Genomic DNA, 12,629 nt, shown 5'->3' with positions numbered 1-12,629 from the left:
ATATAAATGCTCTGGGGGGAAAGGAGTGTCAGTATAAGAGAAGGACCCCGCACCTACTCAGAGCTCTGTGGCTGCAGCATTAATGAAATTCAGTAGTGACTACCTTGGTGAATTTTGTCTACTTACAATCTTATGACTGTTGTGATGAACATCTGAGGTTTTGGTCTGACTTTCCTCCATTTTCCCTTTCTTTTGGGAGCGTCATCAACTTGATTTCCTTTGAGAAACTACCCTCAGTTTCAGAGATGGACACATGACCCGAACCTAGCCAATCAGTGCATAATCCATCTTTCAAGTTATAGTGATTGGTTTAGATTGGGTGTAGTGGGTTGAATTATGTCCCCCCAAAACTCATTGATGCTTAAATTTTGTCCCCCAGTTTTTCTGTATTAGAAACTTAGCTCCCACTGTTACTGTTAAGAGGATGGGAAATCCTATTATGTTAATTGGAAGGTGGAGCCTTGAAGAGGTGATTGGATGGCAGGACTATGCCATGGTGAATGGATTAGAAATGGTGGTCAGGGGCGTGGTCCTGAGGGCTGTAAAAGAAGAGGAGAATCTGTCTTGCTCTCTCTGCTTCCACCATCTTGCAATGTGAGACCCCTGGGTCACTGTCGCCACCACCAGATGGACTTTGGATTTCACAGCCTCAGAAACTGTAAGCAAATAAATTTCATTTTCTTTATAAATTACCCAGTTCCACATATTTTGTTATAGCAACATAAAAGGACTAATACAGTGGGCATGTGGCCAGTCAGTCCAATGAGGCTCAATCTTGGATCTCTTATTAAGACTGTAAGAAAAATAAAAGTTCTCTTTATGCTGAGGTTGGTAAGCAGAAAATATTCCACAGTTTGTTTTAGTCTGCCATACATTGTATGTTGTTTCAGACATTTATAAAAGGACTAACAATAGCAAATGGTTTACAGAGTCCCTTTTGTCCAAAGAAGTCCAAGGCAGTGAATATACACAGGTGCTTCAGAAAGTTCATGGAAATATTAGTTTTATCTTTCAATTCTATTTTTCCATGAACTTTTGAGGTACCCTCATTTTATCATATAGTACAGTGCCAACTTAAAGCCATCTTGCTCAATGAAATGAGACTGATCACCAGATAAGAGTCAGAAAAAATGCTCTTTAGAAGTGAGATACCAAATATTATAAAGTAGTCAAATTTCTTAGCAGTTTTGGTCTTCTTTCACACAGTATTCTGGGGTAGACCCGATAATTGAAGTAAAGGAAGACTTGTCCTCTCTTTGTTAATGGGCTCAAATCTAAATTAGGGAATTAAATAAGAAAAAAATAAATTGAAATGTGAAATTATTTTAGAAAATATCTGATGCATGGCTGGCTGTATTTAGAGAGCTTAGAAAGTAAACAAGCTAGAAATCAATACAAGCTATGGCTCTTTAGATAAAACTGACCCCTGGAACAAAAAGTCTTCTGTTAAGAAATGGAAGCCCATAGGTAAAGAAACCAGGAGATATTGCAAGAAAAATGGTCACTGAAGGAACAATTGTCTAACACTGACTCAGAAACTGAAGGAAACCTATCCAAATCTAATGATGCCACTCCAAGTGAGACATTAGTTTACAATTTCCTGTCTTTCCTCTCAACTTCCAAGTGGAACAATATATGATATTAGTGTGATCCACAGTTAATCCCAATACTATGGAACATTAGATCCTTCAGAGCAAAATTTTAATGTTGTCTAAAAGGCAAAAAGGCAAATTGACTTATAGTGAGGTAGAGATTTCGTCTTAAAGTAAAAATGACTGTTTATGACAGATGATGAAGGAAGGTAATAAAAGATGAACTCTAGAATGTATGGTGCTTATATAAGCTTGAGGGGAAATGAACTTTATTTGCTTTGGTTTACTAGAACCAACAAAAAATAAAATGAGAATTACAACTCTAAGTCCTTCCTTAAGTCCAATCAATCTGTAGCTGATACTATAGGATCTCTGTCAGAACAGTACACCTTTATTCTTTGTGAGAACTATAGATTGCATAGGTAAAATCTAGTTCAAAATAATATATATTGCATCTCTTAAATATGATCAGATTATAGCTGATATGACATTATAATACCTACACTAATCTCAGGAAATAACTCAAGAACCCACAAGAGAAATAGACATGGTCTCAGAAACCCCAAGGGCAAAAGTCTCCACAGACAGACTAACTGAAGCAAAGCCAAATACAATCCAGGTTAATTCTTCCTAGATTTTCATAAATCTCTTTTTGTACAAACAGGAAAAGGTTAGGCAGTGCTCTAGGAGTATTAATTCAACAACACAACATGCATAAAAGAACCACTGCCTGTCCCTTAGTAGCCATGGCTTAGCCTCCTTGCCTCAGAACAATTAGTATACTCAAAAAAGTAGTTCATCAATGGATTACTAGAAAGGAAATTGTGGTATATATACACAATGGAATACTACTCAGCCATAAAAAAGCATGAAATTCTACATTTGCAACAATGTGGATGAGTCTGGAGAAAATTATCCTAAGGGAAACAGCCCAGGTACAGAAAGAGAAATACCACATGTTCTCACTTATAACTGGGAGCTGAATCCATAAGTAAACAAGTAAACAGTAAAGAGAGACAAAGAGAGAGAAAGAAAGAAACAACAATCACAGTAATATGTTGAACTTTTAGAAAGAGAGAAAGAACTGTGGTTACTCGAGGTGGAAAGGGGAGGGAAGCGGGAGTGAGAGGGAGGCTAATGAGGAATTAGTTAATGGACACAAAGAATGACTGCGTATTGTCATGATGAATAAGCTAACTATCCTGATCTAACCATCATACGTTGTACACAATTATTGAAAATCAATGTTGTAGCCCACATGTGTGTATGATAAATTATCTTTAAAAAAATTGGTCAAAGGCATCTACAGATCTTGTATTAGGATCCCCTTTAAATCTTATGTTACCATATTTGTTAAGTATTGCTAAAAGAAACCACCCATCATTTTTCTATTAGGTAATTACATAATTATGAATTATTGTCACTATCTCTCATTACCATCCAGTATTTGATACTCTTTAAACATAGAGAATACAGTTATAAAAACTGTTGGTAATGTTGTTGTCTGCTAATTCTAACACCTGTGTTGTTTCTGGATCAATTTTGATTGATTTCTCATTATGGGTTGTATTTTCCTGCTTCCTTGTATGCCTAATAATTATGGGTTAGATGCCAGACGTTGTGATTTTACCTCAATGGGTGCCATATGTTTTCGTATTCCTCTAAATATTATTAAGCTTTGTTCTGGAACAGTTACTTGGAAACAGATAATTTGGAGTCTTTCTTTCAAGATTCTTTAAGTGGGACCACAGTAGGGTTCCCTCTAGGGATAACTATGCTCTGCTACTGAGATAAGACCCTTTCGTAGTCTCTACCTAACACACATGAGATTTCCAATTCTGGGTGGTGGGAACTGGCAATATCTTTGTGTGCCAGGCACACGGCGTTAGCTGTCCCTCTTTTGGATGGCTCTTTCTCCAGCCCTAGATAGTTTCCTCACATTTGTGTGCTGACCAGTACTCAGCTGAATAATCTAAGAGCACCCTCTGCAGGTGTGTGAAATGATCCCTCTGTGCAGCTCTCTCCTTTCTGGTGCTCTGTCCTGGAACTTTAGCTGCCTTTCCTTTGTCTCTCTGGACTCAGCTCCAGGTCTTTAACTTAGGGCACCTGCTGGGCTCTACCTTGATTCCTCCTCAGTATGCTGGGGCAATTGTAGGGCTCACCTCATTTGTTCCCTTTCGGGGATCACTGTTCTTTGTTGTGTGACATCCACTGTCTTAAAAACTATTGTTTCATATAGTTTGTCTGTTTTTTGGTTATTTCAGGTGGGAGTGTAATCTGGTCCCTGTTACCCCATCTTGGTCAGAAGCAGAAGACTTGGCTTAATAGTCTTAACCCAGCAATTTTATAATTTCATTATAGCATTTCAGTAACTCAAAAAGTATGTGCCCACGCTTTGAACAGAACATTTGCATGCTCCAATAACAAATTCTTATAAATATTGTTTTTGATAGATTTTACATTAAAAACAAAAAGGGTTAATATCAGGCTGGTTATGTAGTGTGGTCAAATGTCTCTTAAAGAATTTAATTCCTTACCAGAGGCCAAATTGTTCAAATGACTGAAGTGTGGCCTTCGGTAGGGCATGAATAATTGTGAAAATTAAAGAATGAATATACACACTAGCAGCTGCAATGTTTTTAGAAGAACTCATTTCTTTGAAACAAAAACATTTCTTAACCTCCTCAGGTATCCATTGGAAATGAACAATATGAATTACTTCAGCAAATCATCATACTAAGTCCTCTCACAAAGACACTTTATACTACAACAACAACAAAAGCCCCTCAAATAACAAATCCATGGAAAAGTTCAAAGACTATGTCTTAAATACACTAAATCTTCCTCACTGCCAAATTCTGTAAAGAAACACTTGGGATGATCGGGTTAGAAGATTCTTGAGGATAAGATGTAGCACAACTAGAATGGCCACCCGGTAACACTGGACAAAACTTTAAACAGACACCTGCTATAATCCTCTATAAACAACCTATCATAGTAAGCAAAATTTTGCCACAATATTAAATACCGATGGAAAATTTCTTAGGATGGCAAAGGATGTGGCCAGATCATGTCTCATCTGCAATGAAATTAACTTGGAAAAATTATAAAGATGGGGTCTGAACTAGAACCATACCTTAAAAGACTCTGAATATATCCAAGTGGATTTTGTACAACTACTTCAGTCTGTGTTCTAAATATATATAATACTGGTATATTTATTTTCTGGATGGGTAGAAGCATTCCCTTGTCAAAAAGCCACAGCACTTATAATGGTTAAAAAATGATTATATTTTTTTGTTTCCTACCAAGGACATTCCTTATATCTAATGATACAGGGACACGTTAAACTCGAACAGTTATTCATGATCTGAACTGTACAAGCTTTGCCCTTTAATCAGAATCCTTATTGCCCATATCACTTTCAATCCAATGGAAAAATAGGAAAGACCTTAACAGTACTAGAAAGTTGTGCCCATAAGAGATCCCAAAGTTCTCTAGAGAACTTCCAGAAGCAGAGGATGTATAGAAGTTGACTGCTAACACAAGATCCTCAGAACAAGTAGATGACCATACAAAATAGGCAACTTCTGCGTAAGAAAGACCAGCAAGATTCTTCCATCACATTCTCTTTTACATACTCTTGTCTGTTATTCTTTTGGTTATACTCTTCTCTTTACTGGTTGAAGTTCTAATTTACTTATCACATCCCCTTTACTAATAACAACTGTAAGCTTTACTAGATGTGCTCATCATTCTAACTGTAATTCCCTTCTCCCAAGCTGATATAGCCAATCTAAAAAATGACATAAAGGTATGTTACACTAACTTTATCAATAATGACACCTTTGTAGGATAATAAATAACTGAAGAGAGACGTCCTTGTCCGGATGAGGAAATAAATATTCTTCTCATAGAACTGAAGCTATTATAACAGCAATCAGGGGCAATAAATTTAAAACCCATTATGGTTGATCCCTGTATAGTAACTGGGATATTTTTACCTGTGTGAAATTCAGGGCCAAGGTTTTCAGTGCCACCCCAGGACTATGGTTGATTATTCTATGGGGCTCCTGATTTAGACTTTCAAGATTATGACTCTCCAATATACTCAATTGACTATATCTCCTTATAAAGAGTCCAAAGAGATAAATCCCTTTACAGGAAAAGACTCCAAAGGATAATGACTTATCCCATAAGAGTTGGACAACTTAAGGAGATCATCAAAAATGTGTTCCCTCACTTTGGCTGACCCAGTAAATAATGGAGCCCAAGTCTTGGAGACACAGGGAACAAGTTTATATTCCTCAACCAAATGTCTTAGTCCATTTCTACTGCTGTAACAAAATATTTAGACTGGGTAATTTATAAAGAACAGAAATTTCTTACAGTTCTGGAGACTGGCAAGTCCCAGATCAGGGTGCCTGCAGGTTTGGTGTTTGGTGAGACCTCATTCCCTGCTTCCAAGATGGCACCTTGTTGCTGCATCCTCCAGAGGTGGAATGCTGTGTCCTTACCTGGTGGAAGGTGGAAGGTCAAAAGGGTCTAATCCAGTTCTCTCCAGCCCTTTCTCAAGGCACTAATCCATTCATGAGGGCTCTGCACTCACAACTTAATCACTCCCCACAAAGGCCCCACTTTTTAATACCACCACAATGGAGATTAAGTTTCAACATGAATTTTGGACGGGACACATTCAAACCAAAGCACCAAAGTAGTTATAGGTAATAAAATGGCTATGAATTTTCTTTTTCTAACCAAAAAGGTGTTTGCACAAGTGCTCACATTTCACATTGTACCTGGATTAACAAAATAATTGTTTGATGTCTGTTGTTCTGAAGCCACTCTTAGAAGCAGCTATCAGAACCAGTTTACACTTGTCTACTAGATCAATAACAATTTGCTTTAGTGCACATACTTTTACAAGCCTGCCAACCAGTGACAGCCCCTCACTTCTGAAAGTCAGACAAAGAGGAATGGGTCCAATCCAATAAACATTCCTCTGAATGCCAATCAGAGAACAGCAGTCTCATTCAAGTAACTACACTTCTACAGATCTCAGCCCACTTAAGCCTCTGAAAGTCTTCCAATCCTTGAATTTCATGTTCCCCAAAATCCTATATGAGATCAATAGTCTGCTCTGATCTGGGAGAACTATGCCTAACCAACACAGTTCTCCTTTACTATATAGCAAGCAATAAATTCAGCTTTGTCTTTTTATATTAAATATTGAATGGTGGGTTCATCAACCTCTGACAGTCCCATATTTTATATTGTTTCCAATTTCATAATTGCTTACTTGATTTTAGGTCTTGATAGTTATGATTAGCAGCTCCATTACTTGAGCATTAATTAAATGAGATATTATACTAGCCATTTATATACATTAAGTCTGGATTACCTAACCCCCCACTCAATATCTGAAATAAAAAGACAAAGTTGAAAGAAAGAAAGAAAGAAAAAAGAAAAAAGACAAAGCTGAATTTATTGCTTATTATATATAGTAACGAAGAGCTACATTGGTCAGGCATAGTGTCCCTGAGCAGAGCAGACTGCTGTATCCAATAAACTTCTTTTTAAATGACCTAGGAAGCTGTAAATACAATCTCTGAGATGTATTACTTAAGAAGAGATATTAGTCTTATTAAAGATAGGCTGGTAATTATCCAGCACAGAAGTGTATATTTATAAGACAGCAGAATAGTTTTTACCATTTTCCAGGTGACTCTATTTCCACTACTGGAGTTAAACTGGGATATTTCATTGAAACAAAGTATCAGATCACTTAGTAACCATATCATTTAACACCCTACTAAATGCTTCTTTATAAAATGTACCTAGAAAAACAGTCAACTATCATGTAACAGCATCTGCTATCATACAACAAATTAATATACATTTATTGGGTGGAAACTTGGAAAAGGGACGGAAAAGATGGGGTGGTTTGATATTGATATAAAAGAGTTCATGAAAGGATGAATTCAGGTCCAAAATCTTCAGCCCACATCAAAGACTTTATGTTCTCATGACTACAGAAACAGGCCAGCCCTAGTTGCTGGGCTTGTGGAATCACGGAGGTGTAGCTATCCATGAAGAAGCTCCTCTGTCAAGGACATCACTTCCTCTCTATCTCAGAATGACACTTCCTGGGCACATGCTTAAGATTCTGTTTAGTCTCCCATCGATGTAGAGCAGACTGGCTGGATACAACATCGTGCCTTATATCTTGTTCCTGTTGGAAAGAAAACACACCTAACACTGACCATTCAAAACTAATAGCAGCACTTAAGGGCCGGTTTTGACTCTATGAATGTCATTTATTCATCAGGATAGGTGGTTCTAATCTAGACAGTTTGGGAGAGGTGAAACTTTAAAGAAAAAAATTTAGTTCATTGGTTTCCTAGCTATAGTTTAAAGAAATCCAAAGATTAGAGGAGAGAACTTCTGTAAGTAGAAATCTGAGAGGGAACAAATTCAAAATTGATGAAGACAACCATGTCTTAACCTTACCTCTTCCCGCCACCTGTCTTCCCGGGGAAGCCTCTGCAACCGGTTTTTTGTCAGCTCAAGTTGTAGGCCATCAAACCTGCACTTAAACCAGCGGTGAGCTTCTTCTAGGTTAGCTGTTATCTGAATATAAATGTTATCACTAAAATTACAGCAAAGAAACAGTTACAAGTTTTTGTGTATTAGTTCGAGACTTTTATCTAGTTATTAAAAGACCCAAATTCTGACTGCAAGGTCCTTGCAAACTATTTGCATGATATACTTAACAACCAACAGATGAGAAAGTAATTTCTGAATGAGGGGTCAAACAATGCATGGAGGTTTGCTGCTTTTCATGTATTTGTTAATGTTTCCTGGATGTGAACTAAGGTAAGAGAGGATCCAGGATAAAAATAAGATAAGAATGAAAGTACAAGATGGCACTGAAAATAAACGTATATACATGAAGGACTTAAGAATGTAGTAATTCAAACCATATTTTGAATTTCTTAGTTCTGTTCTCTAAGATTAAATATTTCTCCAAAGTTCATGAACTGTAAAGGCTAGATTTTTCTGTTGTCCTTTATAAGGTAATAGAATAAACTACTCAAAACCTGGACCAACTTAGTGTACATTGTATTATTTTTATTACCTTTATCATCAAAATATTTTATACTTTGGCTCCTAATCACAAACTTCCAAATTATCTTTGCTAGACATGAAAACAGATCCTCTAATGGTCTGCAGTTGAAGATTATCTGGGATCAGTATTCATGTACTTAGCAAATATTTATTGAGTGCCTATATATTCCTGGCACTCTTCTGTGTACTTAGAACATTTTGGTGTTTTGAAGTACAGTACAGCCAATAGGTCTTTATATATAAAGTTTCTTCAAAATAGCTCCAGAACATGTCCCCTAGAATAAAATGTAAAATAACTGGTTTTTCCCCTTTGATTATTTATGTCTCATGGATATAGTTTTTGTTTTTTGATTCTGAAGTCTAATAAAGTGTATTTCTTGGCTGGGAGAAGACAAATTCCGTGAGAGCAGAGGCTATTCATCTGGCTTGTTCACTCTAGCTCCCTCACCTAGCAGGGTATCTGACCCACCTTTCTCCAGCACTTGTTACCAGGAGTGGAGGGAAAGTTGCTTGAAATAGCATTGTATATTATGTCTCTTATTGTATGGTGAATGAGAAGGGAGCTGACATTCACTGAAACTTAATCTGAGCTATCTATCAAAATAATACAGTAGTAGGTATTAACATCCTGATTTTTACATATGCTGTAACTGATGGGTTAAAGAAAGTACATGTAACTAAGAGAACTCAGTAAATGTCACAGTTAACATTCAAACTCAGGTTTGTCAGAGTCCGTATTCTTTCTAATATACCATTCTGCAAGCCATATTGTAATTTAATTTAATGGTTATAACAGGGACAAATCATGATCACTTGATAGCAATGTGACAGTATGACACCTTAAGCTTAAGAATCTGTTTTCTTATCTGGAAAATGAGTGGTGGCTGTAGTAGACTAATGATCTCAAAGATCTTTTCTAGCTCTAAAAATGTATAATTTTAAATATCCTCAAAAAGTCCAATTTTAGAACAGAAAGCAAATTCACAAATTAAATAGGGCTTACTTTACCCTTTTAGTTATTAATTTAACAAAGAGCTTCCACTTTCATTAGCTCATGTCAAACAATAATGCATTAAAATCCACACACATGCTGGTCTTTATATTTAGTGGTAGGAATTTGAACTTCAGGTTTAAATAAGATTTTAACATTCTATTATCTATCATCAGGATACAGAATCTTAATCTAAAAATTACTTACTCTCTAGAATATAGACTATACTTAGTAGGTTATTTGTTCTTGCCTGTTGTACTCCTAACAACTATGTTAATGAAGGATTTCCTACCGACTTGTGTGTTTCAGGATTGTTGTGAAGTAAACTTGTCTAAGTCTTTATTTCCATGGGTCTGGCTCACCTGTTCTGATTCCACACTGGCTTCTTTCAGTTTATTCTCTGTTGCCTCTTTACATTTCTTCAGGTGTCTGACAGTTTCTTCCAATTCCTGAAAATGTGATACACATATTTTTATAAACTTCCAGTGTACCACATGGAACCACAAACTTCACTACTGTAATAAATGGGCAACCAAATTACAAAAGTAGGATGGGGTACTTTATAACTTCAGGTGCTACCAAAATACAAGAATGAAAACCGTTATTTTCAGTTCAACCTACAATCTGTACATATATATGATTACAGATTTTGATTTTGATGTATGAATTATGCAGAGATAAAGTGATTAACATCTCTTTTCAGAACCGAAGGGATACTTTTCATAGCAGACAATCCTTATTGGAAGACAAGAGCTCAGTGATCACTTGAAATCCTTTTTAAGTAATATACTGTTATGCTTTTTGTTAGGTTAGGAGTAGCTAAGAGTCCTATAACAGCAACAGGTGTATCTGTGGTATGGGGAAGAATCAAGTGGTATAAAACTGCTGAAAGACTGTGAAATTCAGTTCAGAAGTCTTACTTAGAAACTGGTATTTTGTGTATGTGAACTCTAGCTGTTCCTTAAAAATGAATATCATTTGTATTAAATTGAAAATGGAGTCCATGGCCATACCACTCTGAATGCACCCAATCTTGCCTGAAAATGGAAAACATTTGCCATATTCAAAGCTACAGGTTTCTTTCTAGAAACTATTATTCTAAGGACTTAGCTATGATGAACAACTTGTAAATGTATGTTATCTTCTACAGAATCTAGAAAATGGAGATGCAATAATGCTGGGTTTTGGCACATATATCATTTGCTGATAATCTTTAAATGAATCTTAAGAAACCTTATACCTGGCACCGGATCTCTAATTCCTGCCTTATTCTCCGCTCTGCCTCTAGTCGCAGCTCTTGCTGTTTGTTCCGTGCTGAGGTATCATACTGGCTCTTGGCCAACATGTGCATCTCTTTCTGTAGGTTAGTCATTTCAGATACAAATCTCTGAATACTCAGTGACTGGTAGGATATAAAGAGGAAGACATCTGGTAAACCAAATGTAAAAGTTTAGGATTTTATGTGAATAGTAAACAGAGAGTTTGTGGAAATCATGTACCTGTTCGTAGTTTTTTTTCTGATATTGATCTTTAATTAGCTCCATTTGCCTCAATTCTGTTTCTATTTGCTGAAAGTAAATGTGGAAATAACACAAAAAGATGATCAGTGGAAAACTGGCTTGCTCTTTTTGCCTATAGGATGACAGACAGAATCCCATATGAGACCCAAATTTATCAGCTCCTGCTAGGCTCTCTTTCCCATCTGGCCCACTGACCACAAAAGAGCAAGTCCAATACAAGAAACGTGGAAGAAGCAGATGGGGAGCCAGAACGTGACACTGGCAGTAAATGAGAAATCAAACATTTACATGGCAACATCTCCACTGAAAAAGAGAAAGCTCCCCCAAACGCAATCTGCACACTTCCCAGTCATGGCTCTGATTCCCACAGAATACATGCTGCTGTTGGGGTTCTGAAACCTATCTTCCCCAGACACCACCAACTGCCTGGATCCTCAGAGGGTACTAAAGAAGTGAGGGGAAACTTCAGGTTTCTCATACAACCTTCATCCTCTCTATATTCTGAGCATTATTCGCCTTAGCCGACAAGTGGAGCTTAATTTGGGCCTTTTGATTCTTTATTTTCTCATTGTTACTGTTCAGTATTTTTTCTAGCTCTGTAACTTTCTGCCGCAGCTCTCGGTTGGTGCGGGACACTTCCACTGATCTGAAGTTGGCTTCATCAAGGGCTTTCTTCAGCTGGGAACAAAAAGGAAAAAATTGGAACATTTTTACTCTCTTCAGCAGGGAACACAAAAGAAAAAACTGGAAAATTTTAATCTGATTAAGCAGATTTACAGAGCAACAGTTCAAGTGATTTTCATAATTTTAAACACTAAAGAACAAAATCTTTCTTAGAATAGATAAAAAATATAAATGTATATTCATCATTTGCATTTTAAGAGCATGGCTTTGGAGTCAGACAGACCTAAGTTCAAATCTCAGCTTCACCAAGTACCAGCTGAGTGATTTTGGGTAATCAAATTCCTTAAGCCTCAGGTTCATCGTGTGAAAAGTGTGTGTATGGCTACCTACTTCACAGGCTAAATATAACAGTTAAATAAGATTAAGTAGAACCTGGCATACAGTACTTGCTCAGTGATTACTACCATGCTATAAGCTCTTCTCTTCCTTTGTCACTTCTGGAGAAGTGAAAGTGAATTATACGGTAGTTTATATAAATACCTGTCAGCTATTGAGTATCTCTGTATGTATTCTTATAACATTGCTTTTTGTTCTTAAGGATTTTAAATTTCTCTTGTGGAAAAACAGCATAACGATTACTTTAATTTTACAGAGTCCTGCTCCTCCTAATGAGTGCTTAAATCAGTGCCACTTGAATTACAGGAAGAGGAGGCAATTGGGAAGGGAGAAGGTAGGAAGGTGGTGTTCTCCATGGCTGGTAGCATTTAACAGAGA

General features: G+C 36.7%; 1 protein-coding gene across 2 annotated transcripts in view; it reads right to left on the bottom strand.

The window, feature by feature from the left end:
• Nucleotides 1–7,630: 7,630 nt before the first annotated feature.
• Nucleotides 7,631–12,629, bottom strand: part of CCDC150 (coiled-coil domain containing 150) — a 54,684-nt gene continuing 49,685 nt past the window's right edge. Inside the window, exons 14-19 of one of the 2 annotated variants that reach the window (XM_063074880.1) lie at nucleotides 11,715–11,909; nucleotides 11,211–11,279; nucleotides 10,952–11,113; nucleotides 10,074–10,160; nucleotides 8,103–8,222; nucleotides 7,631–7,824 (exon numbers count right to left, since the gene is read on the bottom strand). In XM_063074880.1, the coding sequence (XP_062930950.1) occupies nucleotides 7,708–7,824; nucleotides 8,103–8,222; nucleotides 10,074–10,160; nucleotides 10,952–11,113; nucleotides 11,211–11,279; nucleotides 11,715–11,909 (750 nt within the window). In that variant the 3' untranslated portion in view covers nucleotides 7,631–7,707. The remainder of the gene's footprint in view (nucleotides 7,825–8,102; nucleotides 8,223–10,073; nucleotides 10,161–10,951; nucleotides 11,114–11,210; nucleotides 11,280–11,714; nucleotides 11,910–12,629) is intronic. The other variant, XM_063074889.1, reaches the window with a different exon arrangement.

The sequence above is a fragment of the Cynocephalus volans genome, chromosome 1 (genome assembly GCF_027409185.1).
Source record: "Cynocephalus volans isolate mCynVol1 chromosome 1, mCynVol1.pri, whole genome shotgun sequence".
Lineage (NCBI taxonomy): Eukaryota > Metazoa > Chordata > Mammalia > Dermoptera > Cynocephalidae > Cynocephalus > Cynocephalus volans.
This window is presented reverse-complemented; position numbering and strand designations above follow the sequence as displayed.